Source organism: Erythrolamprus reginae, chromosome 8, assembly GCF_031021105.1.
Source record: "Erythrolamprus reginae isolate rEryReg1 chromosome 8, rEryReg1.hap1, whole genome shotgun sequence".
In the NCBI taxonomy this organism is placed as follows: domain Eukaryota; kingdom Metazoa; phylum Chordata; class Lepidosauria; order Squamata; family Dipsadidae; genus Erythrolamprus; species Erythrolamprus reginae.
Window position 1 is genome coordinate 27555897 of NC_091957.1, and position 17777 is coordinate 27573673.

General features: G+C 45.9%; 1 protein-coding gene across 7 annotated transcripts in view; it reads right to left on the reverse strand.

The window, feature by feature from the left end:
* UBR4 (ubiquitin protein ligase E3 component n-recognin 4) overlaps positions 1 to 17777 on the reverse strand; it is a 211101-nt gene that overhangs the window by 158888 nt on the left and 34436 nt on the right. For all 7 annotated transcript variants that reach the window (XM_070759469.1, XM_070759468.1, XM_070759464.1 and 4 more), the window contains exons 21-35: positions 17590 to 17669; positions 16784 to 16912; positions 16484 to 16666; positions 11915 to 12037; positions 10819 to 11048; positions 10598 to 10722; positions 8433 to 8530; positions 7957 to 8114; positions 5623 to 5832; positions 4777 to 4878; positions 4341 to 4441; positions 3502 to 3700; positions 2795 to 2983; positions 1343 to 1406; positions 915 to 1106 (exon numbers count right to left, since the gene is read on the reverse strand). In XM_070759469.1, the coding sequence (XP_070615570.1) occupies positions 915 to 1106; positions 1343 to 1406; positions 2795 to 2983; positions 3502 to 3700; positions 4341 to 4441; positions 4777 to 4878; positions 5623 to 5832; positions 7957 to 8114; positions 8433 to 8530; positions 10598 to 10722; positions 10819 to 11048; positions 11915 to 12037; positions 16484 to 16666; positions 16784 to 16912; positions 17590 to 17669 (2183 nt within the window). The remainder of the gene's footprint in view (positions 1 to 914; positions 1107 to 1342; positions 1407 to 2794; positions 2984 to 3501; positions 3701 to 4340; positions 4442 to 4776; positions 4879 to 5622; positions 5833 to 7956; positions 8115 to 8432; positions 8531 to 10597; positions 10723 to 10818; positions 11049 to 11914; positions 12038 to 16483; positions 16667 to 16783; positions 16913 to 17589; positions 17670 to 17777) is intronic.

Here is a 17777-nt window from a genome sequence, read left to right on the forward strand (position 1 = left end):
TTTTCTTTTGCATTTCTGAATTTTATAGCATTAACTAGTTGATGACCTCGGTGCTGCCCGAGTACTTTTTTCATCCTAAACACACACACCCGCTTCCCGTGCATGTGCACATGACTCCCCCTCTGATAGTCATTTCGAAAAATCCTTTCCTAGTGAGCACCTAGAAGCCACCTAGAAGCCAAGAGGAACATATGTGGCAAATTTCAAGTTTGTAGGCTTTACGGTTCTGGAGATTTTGTGATTACAGTATGAATGGTTTTCACTTTTATATGGCATTGGCATCCTACAGTCTCGAAAGATCATGGTATCATGCACTGGATTCCCGTCAGGATCAGGCCTACCTAAGAAAATATTCCAAATTGCAGAGAGAAGAATTGTATAACTTTAACAATGTAAAACTGCCTAGTCATGGTGAATATGCAAATTGTAATGTAACTTGATTGGCTGACAAAAGTACATAATGCACCTTTGCATAGGTGTGGCTTGACTTGGCGGTATTGTGGCTTAGTATAGTTTAGAGTGACTTGTGAATTGGTGCGGCTTGTGGTGGCTGAAGAATTGTAGCTAAATATTGTAACTGAGAATAGTAGGTAGAGAATTGTGAGTACTTTGTATATTAACTACTAGAGAGCTACAGTGTAAATAGATAGTGTAGGTTTGCTACAAAAGAAGTAAATATTTTCCTAAGAAACTCTGCAGTACACGTCTTCAATTATCTTCAAGATAAAGGTTCCTGATATCCTGGTCTGAAGCAAGTTGGTTAGCTGCTGTGGCTATCTGGGTGGGCTAGCTTCTGCAAAATGTTTACTCCAACATTCTCCACATTTATATAGAGAGATAATAAAAGATATTTAATGGTGCATTCACTGGGTTTTTCTGCATTCAACGTCACTGGGTTTTTCTGGCCCGCTTACCGAGTCTTCAGCCTGCGAGTCCTCCTCCTCCACGGCCAGCTCCTCCACCCAGTCGGAATCCACTTCGATGGCCCGCTCTTCTCCATCGACTGAGAGGTGGTTGGTGCCCTGGCTGTTGCTCTGGCTCAGGGCGTTGGTGACGTCGGCCAGGTAGGAGACAATGTGGCAGGTGCATTCCAGGATGGTCACATGCTGCAATATATTTATTATGTGTATGACTTTAGACTGTTTATCTGAACATGCCATTTCTCAAAGCAAACTTTAATTCAAGTTAGTATATCTGTGTGTGACTGAGACATTATTCACAACTAATCTCAATCTAAACATTTCTGTGTGTGCACAACCTTGGTGAACAAGGATTACTCTGCTCATACATTAACACAAAGATTAGTTGTGAAGGGGATGAGTCCTGTGCACAGGGACCTTACCTTTCCGTGCATGACGCTGGCGTTCATTTTCTCAATCACATTCTTCTGAGACAAATATTTCTTGCTGAGAAAAGGAAAAAAAGAGAGTCTTGAAGGGGAAACGAGGCTCTATTTCTTGAAACTTTGTGAATCTTCCTTATTTTTTAATTCCAGTGTTAGTTTATCCATTTACATGCACATTATTATTTTCTCTATTACAATAGAGTGCGCGGAAATGGATAAACTAACATTGGAATTAAAAAATAAGAAAGATTTGGAATATTATGACTGTTGGGGCAAGTTCTATTGTTGGCTGGAAAAAAAGAAAACATACAAAGGTATAGTTAGCAATAGAAAATATATATCTATATATACATATATTAAAATAGAGAAAAATAAAAGATACAGTGGTACCTCTACTTAAGAACTTTTCTAAATAAGAACTGGGCGGTCAAGACTTTTTTGCTTCTTCTTAAGAACCATTTTCTACTTAAGAACCCAAGCCCAGAAAAATTTCCCAGGAAATTTGAGAGCGGCACGAAGGCCCAGCCAGTTTCCTGCCATTCCCCCTTTAATCTTGGCCATCTCGGGCTTTTCTGGGATGCCAGAGGAGCCTTTCGGTGGCACTTAAGGAGGCTTTGGCAGTTCTGAGCGAACAAAGCATTTTCCTTTCTCTGGGCACTTGGAGAGGGAATAAACCTCTGCCAGCGCCCAGAGAAAAGAAACACTCCCTTCACTCGGGGCAGCGACTGTCCTCCTCCTCCTCTTCCTCCTCCCACCCAAATTCCAAGCTTTTATTTCTTTCCTAATGGGTTTGCACGCATTATTTGCTTTTACATTGATTCCGATGGGAAAAATTGCTTCTACTTACAAACTCTTCTACTTAAGAATCTGGTCATGGAACAAATTAAGTTCTTAGGTAGGGGTACCACTGTATTTCTTGGTGATAAAGGGTTAAGGAAAAATAGATATGGAAGTAAGATCGATGTATAAGAACTGTTAATAACAATACGTTAAAAATAGCTATGTAACAGGTTGTGAGCACAATAAGAAATGGAAAACAGCTTTGCTTCACAAACGTCCAATGCTTTTAAATGTCTTTTCTCTTTTGTATATATGTGTATAAATACAATTTTCTAATAAGGAAAAAAAAGAAACTTTGGGAGATAACAAGAAATAACTGCATTGCTCTGATTTAAGACTTTGCTGAACTTATGCCAGTTGCTAATAAAGATTAATTAGCAGCTGAGTTCTTGCAAGAAAAGATTGCCTTTAGATTTGTGTGTGTGTGTGTGTGTCTACTACTAAACAAGTTATTAGTAGTGGTTTATTGATTAATTCAAGTTCACCCAAACTGTGTGCTTGTTACGCTTCTAATTGGGGCAGAACAAAGCCCTTCTCGGCCCAGCTGCCTCCACTCACTCAAGCAATATCAGCAGTTCAGCCACCCTCCGGTCAGCTAGCACCCCTTACCATCTTCCCAGCCAGTCCAACGCTGCACTATGCAGCTGGAGGTGACCGGCTCCTTGTCCGGCTCCAGCCAGGGTTGCCATGACTACCATAAGCTCCGGAAAGCCGGTCCCATCTCCGTTTGCCAGCATCTCAGTAGCCATGGGGATCAGGGTACTCAACAGAACGGTGCAGGCTCCCTCGCCGACTTGGCTGGAGTGGGAAGAAAGGAGGTCAGACACCCCAAGGGGCAGGTTTTAATGGTGGCATCCAGTAGTGGGCTGCTCCATGGTGCACAGTCCCGGTTGGAAAAATTGGGATGGGCATGCAGCTTCGTGTTCCCGATGCACATACCCGCCCTCTGTGCAAGATTCGGCTTCTGCGCATGCACCGGAAGTGAAATCTTGCGTGAGAACGCTCATGCGAGTGAGATTTTGGAGATTTTTGCCGATTTTTTGCTTCTGTACATGCTTAAATCTGGTGCACGTGCCCATCCTCACACAAGATTTCACTTCTGGTGCATGCGCAGAAACTGAATCTCACGCCGAAGTGCCCATGTGTGCTGACCACATGTGTACCGTCCACATGTGTGCCGGCTTCCGGGGGTGCACTGGTAGCATCAGCGACAGGCAGCCCTTCACTGGTGGCACCCCAACTCAGCCAGAGTGGGCTCTGCAGTCCCAGCCCCCTTGGAGCTCTGGGGATGTGGGGGAGCCTGGGCCCATTCGTACCTGTTCTCCCGCACGATGTAAGTGGTCAGGAGTTGAAGCAACTGCCGGTTCTCCTGCACCATCTCCAGCTGGTCAGACTCCTTGGGGGGAGAGGTGGTCATGCGGGTCAACCAGGCCTGGAGGCGCGCGGGCTCCACACACGCCAGCTGGGCCAAGGAACCACACAAGCGCAGAAGGCTGGGGTTTGGGCTCTTCTCAGCTAAACGGGGCAGAGAGAGGAGGAGAGTCGGCCGTGACTGGGGCTTCTGAGGCTGGCAAGGCCCAGGGTCCCGAATTTAATTAATTTAATTTAATTTATTTGATCAATAAATTAAATTAAACCGCCCAATCCTGTATGACTCCTGAAGGCCAAGGTTCAGGAAAGACCAAATTTGAAAACAAAAAACAACCCTCCCCCCTGTATTTTTAGAGGGAGAAGATCATTTCCTACGTGGGCCCAAAGCTTTGCCACACAAAGGGTAGTGAAAATCTGCCACTGCCCTTTAGGCACTGCCACCTTGTTCCTCTGCCAGGCGGAACCTCTTATGGCAGGGATGTCAAACACAAGGCCCGCTGGCTGGATCTAGTCCGCGATGTGGCCAGATCCAGCCTGCGGAGTTGTCCTGGAAAATGTAAGGGGCCGGCCCGTGTGGCTTTGGCCCAGTCTACCCAATGAGAAAAGGAAACATCAGTTCAGCGTGCCGTCCGCCCGGTCTACCCAGTGCGAAGAGGAACCATTTCAGTTTGAGGCGTGGCATCAGGCTGGACACACCCACCATGTCGACCACGCCCCTCCCCCAGGTCAAATGAAATGGAGTTTGACACCCCCCCCCCTGCCTTAATGGGTAGCAAGCACTCACTTAGCTGGAAGAGCTTGGTGAAGAATTTCAGGACCCGGTTGCAGAACTTGGCCGAGAGATTCTCGTTGGCCGTTGCCATCATGATTTGCACCAGCTCTCCACTAGATGGGAAGAAACACCCGGAAGCAAAGAAAACATGAGGGAAGGGGTCCTGGGCTTGCAATAGCTACCTCCCATGTCACTCATGAAGGTGGGGCTTCCTCCCCCACTCCTGGGGTGTCCATCCCGAGCTATCTAAACTGCCCCCAAAGCGGGGTAAATCTTTTAAAAAGATACACTATGCCAGTGATGGCGAAGGTACGGCATGCATGCGATAGATGGCACGTGGAGCTATGTCTGAGGGCACTCAAGGCGTCACCCTGTGTCAACTTATCAATCAACAAGACATTTGGGGCTCAAACTGTGGTCATAAGCCGAGGACTGCCTGCAAACTCACCTCTCTCCAAAAAAATCCTCCATGGCTTTCCGGGCCTGGGTGCTCTCCAGCTGTTTCTCCAGATGTTGTAGACATTCCTCCAAGATGGCTTCGTCAAGGCCGCTAAGGGACAAGGAATGAGTCATTCTTGGGAAATGTTTCTCCCAAGATGGGGACATAAAGCCAGACCAAACCATCATTTGATTTGGAGACTTTGACTTGCCAAATATACTGCTCAAAAAAATAAAGGGATCACTCAAAGAACATCTCCTAGATCTGAATGAATGAAATATTCTCATTGGATACTTTGTTCTGTACAAAGTTGAATGTGCACAACAGCATGTGAGATTGACTGTCAATCAGTGTTGCTTCCTGGACAGTTTGATTTCACAGAAGTTTCATTTACTTGGAGTTATATTCTGTTGTTTGTTTCCTTTATTTTTTTTTGAGCAGTGTAGAATGTATTCGTGCTGTGGGAATTTGGGAGGGGCTGCTGCATGAGGGGTGTAGAGATGTAACCATAACAAATTCTTTATAGATTCTCAAGGTCATCCTTTGTTCAACGCTTGCCCGGAAGCTGATGGGAGTTACAGATACATTGGCAGGAGATTGGTCAATGTGGTGAACCTGTGGGTGTGGGAGCAAGGGAATGAACTTTCAATTGGGTGGAGAAACCCTCCTGGCTTTAGATTCGGGTTCCTCACAGATGTGCCAAAATGGCTCAGCTAATTAATTGGAACTTTGAGGAATGCTGTGCCTTAGACTCTGATTTAATTTTGGATGCTATTTGGAACCCTGGCACCTAGGACTGGCAAAACCTTTTGACCTGAAGCCATTTCAGGTGGAACAAAAGCCAAGGTAGCTCACCTGTTCGGGTCAGAGTGGTTGGCCAGGATGTTGTAGCAGCCCATGATCAGCTTCTCGTAGACCCGTGAGAGAAACTCGTCCGACTCTGCCGGGCCCAGGATCCTCTCCAGCGAATTGCTGCTCATCTCAGCCACGCTCTCTGTGCTGGTCTCCAGCAGGAGAGGCAGCAGTGTGCGGATCACCTGGGGCGGATTCAGGTCATCGGACCAGCTGGAGCCAGAGAGGAGAGGCAAAAAAATAAATAAATTCCTGGGGTGGGGTGGGGGACAGTCTTGGCAACATCACCTTCCACCCTGTAAAACGACTTCGGCTGAAGCCAGGCTGACATCTGCTTCATTTATTTATTTATTTATTAGTAGCATTTATGTGCCGCCCAATTGCAAATGGACTCTTGGTTGCCATTCAAGGAGGAGAGCAATGGAGGAGGCAACTCAGGAATGTGATGCCTCAGCCGGCTACCTGTAACATCTACCAGCCAGCATGGGAACCAAGATCACGTCAACAGACACCTGTTGAAATTGAACAGGAAGCTATACCTGGACTGATTGCCCCATGTAACCTGAGAGACAAAGCGGGTGGGAAGGTCTCATTAACTATCCCTAGGCAAGGGGAATAATTTAAACCTCGGCTCACCTTTGTATGTGCCAGTATGATATACTCAATAAAGCAGGGGTATCAAACTCAAGGCCCCGGGGGCTGGATCTGTTCCACGGGGCCACACTGGAAACAGTAAAGGACTGGCCCAAGGTGCCTCTGCCAGCAAAAATGGAGCCCGGGGCGGGGGAGCACTCTGTTTTGGTTGGCAGAGCACTCTGGCCATGACAGGAACCAACATGATGTTGAACTAGCCACACCCATTCTGACCACGTCCACCCTGGCCCGAGGTGGATGTTGAACTAGCCCCGCCCACTCTGACCACGCCTACTCTGCCTCCCCAAGGTTGATACTGAACTAGCCACACCCACTCTGAACACGTCTACCCTGGCCCAAGGTGGATGTTGAACTAGCCCCGCCCATTCTGACCACCCCACCCTGCCTCCCCAAGGTTGATACCGAACTAGCCACACCCACTCTGACCATGCCCCCTGAAGTCGACGTTGAACTAGTCACACCCATTCTGACCATGCCCCCGCTCTCCCGAGATCGATGTTGAGCTAGCCACGCCCACTCTAACCACACCCATCCTGGTCCCCCGAGGTCAATGATGTTGAACTAGCCATACCCACCTTGACCACTACCACCCTGCCCCCCCCCCCCCGAGGTCAAACACAACCCTGATGCTGCCCACAATGAAATTGAGTTGGGACACCCCTACAATAAAGTGTTGAGCCCGGAATCGGCATAGGTGCAACACCTTTATTTAGCTCTCCAATATATTCATTTATTTCCTTTACTTTCTCTTTCTTATGTAAGGGGGGGGGGGAGGTGTTTAGAGCACGACAAATTCTTAAGGTGGGAGAGAGAAGGAACGAATAGGGAGGATTGTTTTGGATAGGTTGACCTCCTTTCCCATGGAAACAGAAGCTTCTCCTAGCTGAGACCAGAATGTGGAGTTTGAAGAGGCTGGTTTAATGTGGGATTGAGTGCCATTGAACATTTTTTTTCCAAACGCCATCATTCTGCTAATAATAATTCCATCAACACTGTCAAACTATTTACTAAGTCTGCGCTACGATTAATATTAAATCTTCTCATTGTTCCTATCACCCATCTCCTCCCACTTATGACTGTCCGACTGTTACTTGTGGGCTTGTATCCTTAATATTTTTATTAATATTGATTGTTTCCCAATTGCTTATTTGTACCCTATGACAATCATTAAGTGTTGTGCCTCATGATTCTTGACAAATGTATATTTTCTTTTATGTACACTGGGAGCATCCGCATCAAAGACAAATTCCTTGTGTGTCCAATCACACTTGGCCAATAAAGAACTCTTATTCTAATCTAATCTATTGGAGAAGGTGACTTTGTTTCTAACTTACAACATTATGTGGTGTCATTCCGATTCGGATCAGATCTGGAATTACACCAGACCTTGCCAATTTGACACCTACCTAAATAAAAGGGCTTGTTTAGAACAGGGCTCTCCAACCTTGGCAACTTTAAGACCTGTGGACCTTCAACTCTGAGGAATTATGGGAGTTAAAAGTCCACAAGTCTTAAAAATTGCCAAGGTTGGAGACCCCTGATTTAGAAGATGGACTCTGCTGTCTTCTCTCTCTTTTTTTGGGATGGGTTTCATCACTTGGAAACCCGACACAAAGGATCCCTTGAACCTAAACCAAGTGTCAAGAGTGTCTTGGAATGATGAAAAGGCTGGACAGGACTTACACCACAAGGTCTCCGGTGAGCCTGACCAAGGAGAGGAGGGTGTGCTTCAAGGAGGCCGTCAAGGGAAGGCTCTGACTGCATAAAGTGCCCAGGTGGGCAGCCTGAACGGCGCTGATGTAGCTCTCGGCTGGAATGGTGTCGTTGGCAAAGGCGTTGCGCTGCAAAAGCCACAAACACATGGGAAGGGTCATGTTCCAGTTAAAGGCTTTTCAAGTCTTTCCAGCTGAAAAGACGCTTGGAGATGGCTTAATTGGGAGACCTGGAACTCCCAGCAAGCAGGGAGGATGGTTGGCCCACAGAGAAATATGTCTGAGCTGCCGAAGGACAGCACGGCAGAAGAGGAGTGGACGGATGGACGGTCCGTGGATGGGAAAGACCAGTCCAGGAAGAGAAGGGAGAAGAAAGAGACTAGATCCACCTTATATGACTTCTTCCCACATCCATCAATGAAGGAGGGCTTTTCGAAAGGCACTCACCCAAGACCCAATGTTGGGGAACTCGTTAGTATGAATGTTGTTCCAGGATTCGCACAGCGACTGGACAGCTGACGGCAAATTCTGGATCAGAACCGGTCCTGCCCAGGGAGAAAACAAAACACCTGTCAGTCAGGAAAGCTGGAAGAACAGCGGAGCCCCAACGGACCCCCAGGGATGAAAAGGGCCACCAGGAACTAGAAGACAGAGGGGTTTGGGATAGCTCACTCAAATCCTACAGGACCCAAAGATGTTCAGCGCCATTGCATATGGTCGGGATTATCGATCCTCAGACCTTCCAAAGGATCTAGTTTCCTTTCCCCCAAAAGCTGGGCCCGAAGCCATCTTCCCAGAACCAAATCTTATCTACAAACCAGCAGGCTTTCTAATTTAGACCCGCTCAGGTGAAAGGTTCCTCCTGGCCTATTAAAGCTTGGATATGCTGCCACCTTCAGTTGCAGGTAGCCCTCAACTTACGACAGCAACTGAGATCCCCATAAAATTTCTGCTGCTAAGCAAGGCGATTGTTTGGTGACCTTGGTCCCCTTTTTTATGACCTTGCAATCACTGCAGTTGATTAAGTTATCCCGTGTTCGCCCGAAAATGAGACCTGGTCTTATTTTTGTTTGGGCCCCAAAATAAGTACCAGTTCTTATTTCAGGGTGGTGGTGGATGTCTTACTCACTTTAACCACGACCTGACTTCTTGTGCTGCCACTCGTAGCCAAAATTATTACTATTAAAAACTGAACAACTTAGAAACATAGAAGCATAGAAGATTGATGACAGAAAAAGCAGTGGAAGTGATGTGCCGGTGCCTGGAGGCTGTTGGGCTCTGGATGGGTGTCAACAGACTCAAACTCAACCTGGATAAGACGGAGTGGCTGTGGGTTCTGCCTCCCAAGGACAATTCCCATCTGTCCATCAATAACCCAGGGGGGGGGGGAATTATTGACCCCCTCAGAGAGGGTCCACAACTTGGGCGTTCTCCTCGATCCACAGCTCACATTAGAGAACCATCTTTCAGCTGTGGCGAGGGGGACGTTTGCCCAGGTTCCCTGGTGCACCAATTGCGGCCCTATCTGGACCGGGACTCACTGCTCACAGTCACTCATGCCCTCATCACCTCGAGATTCGACTACTGTAATGCTCTCTACATGGGGCTACCTTTGAAAAGTGTTCAGAAACTTCAAATCGTAAAGAATGCAGCTGCGATCATGGGCTTCCCAAGGTATGCTCATATTACACCAACACTCCGCAGTCTGCATTGGTTGCCGATCAGTTTCTGGTCACAATTCAAAGTGTTGGTTATGACCTATAAAGCCCTTCATGGCATCGGACCAGAATATCTCCGGGACCGCCTTCTGCCACACGAATCCCAACGACCGATTAGGTCCCACAGAGTTGGCCTTCTCCGGGTCCCGTCGACTAAACAATGGAAGAGCCTTCTCTGTGGCGGCCCTGACCCTCTGGAACCAGCTCCCCCCTGAGATTAGAACTGCCTCCACCCTCCTTGCCTTTCGTAAATTCCTTAAAATCCACCTCTGCCGTCAGGCATGGGGGAATTGAGACATCTCCCCCAGGCCTATACAATTCATGTATGGTATGTTTGTGTGTATGTCTGCTTTAATAACGGGTTTTTAAAAATGTTTTTAAATTATTAGATTTGTCTTGAATTGTTTTATTGTTGTTGTGAGCCACCCCGAGTCTATTGGAGAGGGGCAGCATACAAATCTAATAAATAAATAAATAAATAAAAAGACCTCATGGTCCATCTAGACTGCCCTTATAGTATTTCCTGCATTTTATCTTAGGATGGATCTATGTTTATTGCAGGCATATTTAAATTCAGCATGTTAAAATCTACACCATTACTAATGACGTCTGCTGGAAGCTTGTTCCAAGCATCTACTACTTTCAGTAAAATATTATCTCACATTGCTTCTAATCTTTCCCTCAACTAACCTCAGTTTGTGTCTCCTTGTCCTTGTGTTCACCTTCCTATTAAAAACACTTTCCTCCTGAACCTTATTTAACTTTTTAACATATTTAAATATTTCGATCATGTCCCCCCTTTCCCTTCTGTCCTCCAGACGATACAGATTGAGTTCATTAAGTCTTTCCTGATAGGTTTTATGCTTAAGTTTTATGCTCCACAAAGTGACCTACCCAGAGTGTTGGATTTACAGCGACTGGAGCCAATGGCCAGCACAGCAGCGTATCCTTGCTGCTTCTCTTCGGTGGGCTTGTTTTCAGCCGAGCTGTCCTCAGAAAGGCTCTGCAGCAGGTAGGATCTGTGGCAAGAGAGAGACACCGTTAAGACTCCAACACCCTGTCAGGCAGAAAATCACCAGGGCGAAAGGAGGCCGACCTCGGAGAATGCCAGCTACCTGGTGAAGGTGGCGTAGGTATCGATCAGCTGCAGGGCGGCTGGCAGCAGGTTCTTGGTGATCTCCGAGGATTTGTGGGGGTCGGTTTCGGCAGCCAGCTTGGAGAAGTGCTCGTCCAGGGAGACCTGGACTTTGGAAATGGCCGCGTCCAGGGTGTAGATGGACTGCAAGCTGGGGATCTCGTGCAGCTGAAGGATGGTGGTGCAGTCGACCCCGCAGAAAGAGGAGATCTGGGAAGGGAAGAAGAGGGTCGCTGGCCGGATTGTTCCCCTTTGCGGCTAAGATGGGACTTGATCCCTCACTCTGCTGCAATTCATTTCTCGGAGCAGTGCTTCCCAGCCTTGGCAACTTGAAGAGGGATGGAGTTCGACTCCCAGGATTGGCTATGGCTGTGCTGGCTATGGAATTCTGGGAGTTGAAGTTCACCCCTCTTCAAGTTGCCATGGTTGGAAGTAAACTTCTGGGAATAACCATTCCATCAGCTATTCTTGTGACTTTAGCAATGGCAATAGTACTTAAGAGTTGCTTTTGTAGCTCTCTTTAAGCAGTTTACACAGGCAGCTCTTCTCCCAACAATCTGGGTCCTCATTTTACCAACCTTGGAAGGACAAAAGATTAGGTCAAGCTTGAGCTGGTCAAAATTGAACTGTTGGCAGCGGGCAGAATTTGCCTGCAATACCGCATTCTAATCAAAGGAAGGAAGGAAAGAAGGAAGGAAGGAATGAAGCAATAGCACTTAGCCTTATATACCGCTTTGCAATTGCTTTTACAGCCTACTCTAAGCTTTTTACAGAATCAGCCTCTGGCCCCCAACAATCTGGGTCCTCGTTTTATCAACCTCTGAAGGACAAAAGGCTGAGTCAAGCTTTGCCAGTCAGAATCGAACTGCTGACAGAGTTTGCCTGCAATACCGCATTCTAACCACTACGCGACTACAGCTTTATTGGGATGAAATCCTGCTTTTTCTACCCAGATCAGAAGGCAGAATGTTATACATCAGTGACTGCACAATCTCCAGAGGCCATGCGATAAATAAAGAAATAAGAAGGCAGAAACGGTATCTTTTATTCGACAACTCCCAGAGCCTGGAACACACCTGCCTGGCGAAATACTCCTCCGCAATCTCCACGTCATACTTGACAGAGCTGCATTTGGCTGAAGTCAGCTCGACCAGGGAGGACGCATGCTCAGTTTTCATCCCTTGTTTGATGAGGTGGTCCTAAGGAGGAAAAATCCGAGAAAAAGAAGACTTTTTGTAAAAAATTAATAAATGAAAAGAAATGGGCCATAGGGAAAAGAATGGTGGGATGTGATGAACCAACGTTTTGGTAAAACTCACCACGGAGTCCCACCTGGAGAAAAATAATCTCAGCCTGTCTCTTGATTTACCAACAGTCTTTTACAACCTCTTCATACGTCTGCAACCTACATGGCATCGGGCCAAATTACTTGCGGGACCGCCTTCTGCCGTACGAATCCTAGTGACTGGTTAGGTCCCACAGTCAGCCTTCTCCAGGTCCCATCAACTAGACAATGTCGCTTGGCAGAGCCTTCTCTGTGGGGGGCCCAATCCTCTGGAATCAGCTCCATCCAGAGATTTGCACCGCCCCCACCCTCCTCGCCTTCCGTGAGAGTCTTAAGACTCATGTACGCTGCCAGGCTTGGGGCGATTAGATCTCAGCCCCCTGGCCGACAAATTTTTGCATGGTTGTTGTTTGAATGGGTATGACTGATTTTTAGTATAACTGGGGATTTTAGATTGTTTGTTTAGTTTTTAATCAATTGGATTTAGCTACTGTATTCTGATGTTTTTATATGTTGTAAGCAGCCCTGAATCTTCGGAGAGGGGCAGCATATAAATCAAATCAAATCAAACCAAACAAAAAACAAGCAAACCAACAGGTAGTCCTCTGATTTACGACCACAATTGAGCCCAGAATTTGTATGTCAGAAACATAGAAACATAGAAGACTGACGGCAGAAAAAGACCCCATGGTCCATCTAGTCTGCCCTTTTACTATTTCCTGTATTTTATCTTACAATGGATATATGTTTATCCCAGGCATGTTTAAATTCGGTTACTGTGGATTTACCAACCACGTCTGCTGGAAGTTTGTTCCAAGGATCTACTACTCTTTCAGTAAAATAATATTTTCTCAGGTTGCCTTTGATCTTTCCCCCAACTAACTTCAGATTGTGTCCCCTTGTTCTTGTGTTCACTTTCCTGTTAAAAACACTTCCCTCCTGAACCCTATTTAACCCTTTAACATATTTAAATGTTTCGATCATGTCCCCCCTTTTCCTTCTGTCTTCCAGACTATACAGATTGAGTACATTAAGTCTTTCCTGATACGTTTTATACTTAAGACCTTCCACCATTCTTGTAGCCCGTCTTTGGACCCGTTCAATGTTGTCAATATCTTTTTGTAGGTGAGGTCTCCAGAACTGAACACAGTACTCCAAATGTGGTCTCACCAGCGCTCTATATAAGGGGATCACAATCTCCCTCTTCCTGCTTGTTATACCTCTAGCTATGCAGCCAAGCATCCTGCTTGCCTTTCCTACCGCCCGACCACACTGCTCACCCATTTTGAGACTGTCAGAAATCACTACCCCTAAATCCTTCTCTTCTGAAGTTTTTGCTATCACAGAACTGCCAATGCAACACTCAGATTTAGGATTCCTTTTCCCCAAGTGCATTATTTTACATTTGGAAACATTAAACTGCAGTTTCCATTGCTTTGACCATTTATCTAGTAACGCTAAATCATTTACCATATTACAGACCCCTCCAGGAATATCAACCCTATTGCACACTTTAGAGTCATCGGCAAATAGGCAAACCTTCCCTACCAAACCTTCTCCTATGTCACTCACAAACATATTAAAAAGAATAGGACCCAGAACAGACCCTTGTGGCACACCGCTTGTAACCTGTCTCTGCTCAGAATACTCGCCATTAACAATAACTCTCTGATGTCTATGCTTCAGCCAGCTTGAAATCCACTGAACTATCCAGGGATTAATTCCAATCTTCACTAATTTATCTATCAGCTCTTTATGTGGAACCGTATCAAAGGCTTTGCTGAAGTCCAGATAGGCAATATCCACGGCACCACCTTGATCCGACACCTTTGTGACATAGTCAAAGAACTCAATGAGATTAGTCTGACACGATTTGCCTTCAGTAAAGCCATGCTGATTTGGGTCCAATAAGTTATTGTTTTTTAGATGCTGATTTATCCTCTTTTTGAGTAGCGTCTCCATCATTTTAACTACAACTGATGTCAAGCTAACTGGCCTGTAGTTACCAGCTTCTTCTCTACTGCCCTTCTTGTGGATAGGCACAACACTGGCCATTCTCCAATCCTCAGGAACATCTCCTGTTAACAGGGATTGGTTAAACAAATCAGTCGGGGGGTAGCAATGACAGATCTGAGTTCTTTAAGAACTCTGGGGTGGATGCCATCTGGACCCATTGCCTTATTTATCTTTAATCTTTCAAGTTCTTCTAAGACATCGGCTTCTAAGATCACTGGAGCTGAATCCGTACAGCTGGAAGCAATGCTATATCCCTCTATAGTATTATTTTGTAAGGTGTCTTTTGAGAAAACTGAACAGAAGTAGCTATTGAAATGGTCAGCGATCTCCTTATTCCCATCAATGCATGTATTATTCCCGGTACTAAGCTTTGTGATGCTGCAGTTTTTCTTCTTCCTATCACTAATATATCTGAAGAAGGTTTTATCCCCCTTCTTTACAGATTTTGCTATTTCTTCCTCTTTTGAGGCTTTAGCAGCATATATTATCTGTTTTGCCTCCTTCTGTCTCATTTTATACACCTCTCTATCAGCTATACTTCCAGACTCTTTATACCTCCTATAGGCAGCCTTTTTTTCATTGACTATAGCCCTTACATCATTGCTAAACCATAGCGGTTTCTTCTTCCTTTTACCTTTAGTTACTTGCTTTACATAAAGTCTTGTGGCTTTTAAGATGGCCTTTTTTAATACAGTCCACTGGGTGCTCGCTCCTGCCATTTTATCCCTCCCCTTTAATTCATTATTTAAATATTCCCCCATTGCATTAAAATTTGTTTTTCTAAAATCCAATACTTTGGTTGCAGTATAGGATTGCTCACAATCAGTTTTTACATCAAACCACAAACATAGATGGTCACTGCAACCTAAATTTTCTCCCACCTTGACCTCTGAAACCCGATTCCCATTTGTAAAAACTAAATCTAGAATATTCTCCCCTCTAGTTGGTGTCTTAACTAGCTGTGCCATAGCTGCTCCTGTAAAGGCCTCTACTATATTCTTACTTTTGCATGTAAGGGCACTGGGGATATTCCAGTCAACATCAGACATGTTGAAATCACCCATAACCACAATATCTCCCTTTACTGCCATTAGGGTAATCTCATCCACCATCTTGTTGTCATGTTCCTCAGATTGCCCTGGAGGCCTATAGATCACCCCAATTCTAATGACAGAACCATCTTTATTTTGCATGCAAATCCAGAGGGTCTCCAGATCTTTACATGTATTTTGAATTAGTATTGTTTTTAGACTTTCTTTAACATAAATGGCTACTCCACCTCCCCTTCTCTCTATTCTATCCTTCCTATACAGTGTATATCCTGGTATGGATATTTCCCATTCATTAGAATCCTTAAACCATGTCTCAGTTATGGCAACCAGATCCAAATTATCTCTAGATATTATGGCCATTAACTCACAGAGCTTGTTGCTCAAGCTTCGAGCATTCGTGTACATTACCCGAAGAACATTATTTTCATTATTAGTTTGCCCCTTATCATCAACAACTACATCTATTTTATTTACAGCTCCCTTTTCATAAGCTTCCAGAAACTGATGTATCCTCATTGGTCGGGGACAGAAATCCTCCACATCTGGTACATCTCTGTCCCCTTTACCTAGTTTAAATGCCTGTCCAAAAAAGTTCTGAATTCCTCACCGAGCACCTGGGTTCCTCTGTATGATGGATGCAAACCATCCCTCTTAAACAACTCCCTATTAGACCACCTACTGACATCATGACTTACATAACCAAAACCTTCAGCTTTACACCACTGCCTTAACCACACATTAAACTCTCTGATACAACTTGTTTTACCCTCCTGGCCACAAACCGGTAACACCTCTGAGAAAGTCACTGAATTGGTTATTTTACCCAGCTCCACACTTAGACTTTGAAAATCTCTTTTTACTACATTAATATTTCTCTGGGACAAATCGTTTGTGCCAAGATGCACCACCACATCAACTTTATTACCTTTACTCACAGCCCTGACAATGTTTGTTGACAATGTTGCCAAGTGAGACATTTGTTAAGTGAGCCCTGTCCACTTTTTAACGGCTTCGCTCACTGCATTTGTTCCAGAATCGCTGCGGTTGCTAAATTAGCAACATGGTTGCTAAGTGGATCACGCCATTCACCATATGACACTGTGACAGTGATAAATGTGATAGCGGACAAGCACATCCAAACATAAATCAGGTGAGCATGGAGATAAAGGTGAAAAATAATGCTCAGCTCCCTTTTTTCAGGGCTGTCATCACTAAAACGAACTGTTGTAACCCAAAAACCACCTGCAATTTTTGAGCCCCCACCCCTTCGCTCAGCTCAGAGAGACGCTTACTTTGATCCAGTTGACGTAGGAGGAGATGTGCAGGCGGGAAGACCAGCGCAGTGTGTGGAGGATGTCACATTCCCGCATCTCCGGGCTGTTCATGGCCAGCTGATTCATGTAGCTCTTGGATGGGGGAAGGAGGCCCAAGACCCGCCAGAGAATCAGGAAGTAGTACTGAAGTGCGCAGGCCTCCTGTTCGAGAGAGACAGAGCCAAGACGCCCGGTCATCCGGTCCTTCCGACACTGGCGACCCGAGGCCAGAGGCATTCCGCTGCCCGACAAGGCCATCCCCCATGGGTTTCTCCTCACCAAGGCAGTGACGTTTTTGTTCTCCTTCCGCCGGAGAGTGTCGAACTGGGAGCCGGCAGCCAGCAGCAAGGCCAGGGCGGAGTAGAGCTCATCATATTTCATGGCCTTGGAGAACAAGACTTCGCACACCTGAAAGAGAAGTGACACCTCTGAAATTGCTCAGGAATTGTTCTGTCAATCACATAACAGGTTAAGACTTAGGGAAGGATAAGGAAGAGGAAGTAGGAAGGAAGGAAGGAGAGAAAAGTAGGAGAGAAGTAGGTAAGAGGGAGAGAGGGAGAAAGAAGGTAACAACAACAACAACAGAGTTGGAAGGGACCTTGGAGGTCTTCTAGTCCAACCCTCTGCTTAGGCAGGAAACCCTGCACTACTTCAGACAGATGGTTGTCCAACTTCTGCTTAAAAACTTCCAGTGTTGGGGCATTCACAACTTCTGGAAGCAAGCTGTTCCACTGATCAACCCTTCTGACTGTCAGGAAATTTCTCCTTAGTTCTAAGTTACTTCTCTCTTTGTTTAGTTTCCACCTGTTGCTTCTTGTTCTACCCTCAGGTGCTTTGGAGAATAGGTAGAGGGAAGAGGGAAGAGAGGGAGATAGAGGGAGGGAAGTAACACGAAATACAGAAGGAAAACAGACAGGATATAAAAGTATATACGTAGGCACTAATCCTACCTCAAACCTTTCCCAGAGAATGCAGGAGGGCTCTGTGTGTGTGTGTGTGTTTGTGGGTGGGTGGATTAGTGTGTGTGAGAGAGACAGAGATCAGAAGGGAGGAAAGTGAGAGTTTTAAAGAAAGAGTCCCATTACCGTGCTATCGAGGCGGTTCAAGTCATCTTCAGATGCTTCAGGGGACAGAATGCAGTAGAAGCGTGGCTGAGGAGCAGCGTCTGGGAGAAAGAGGAAGCCGCATATGAGGTTTTAAATTTCCGAAAGAAATGCACATGCCCCCGCCACCCTGGGCCTACTAATCACATACCCAGCCTGCTCCTTCCCGG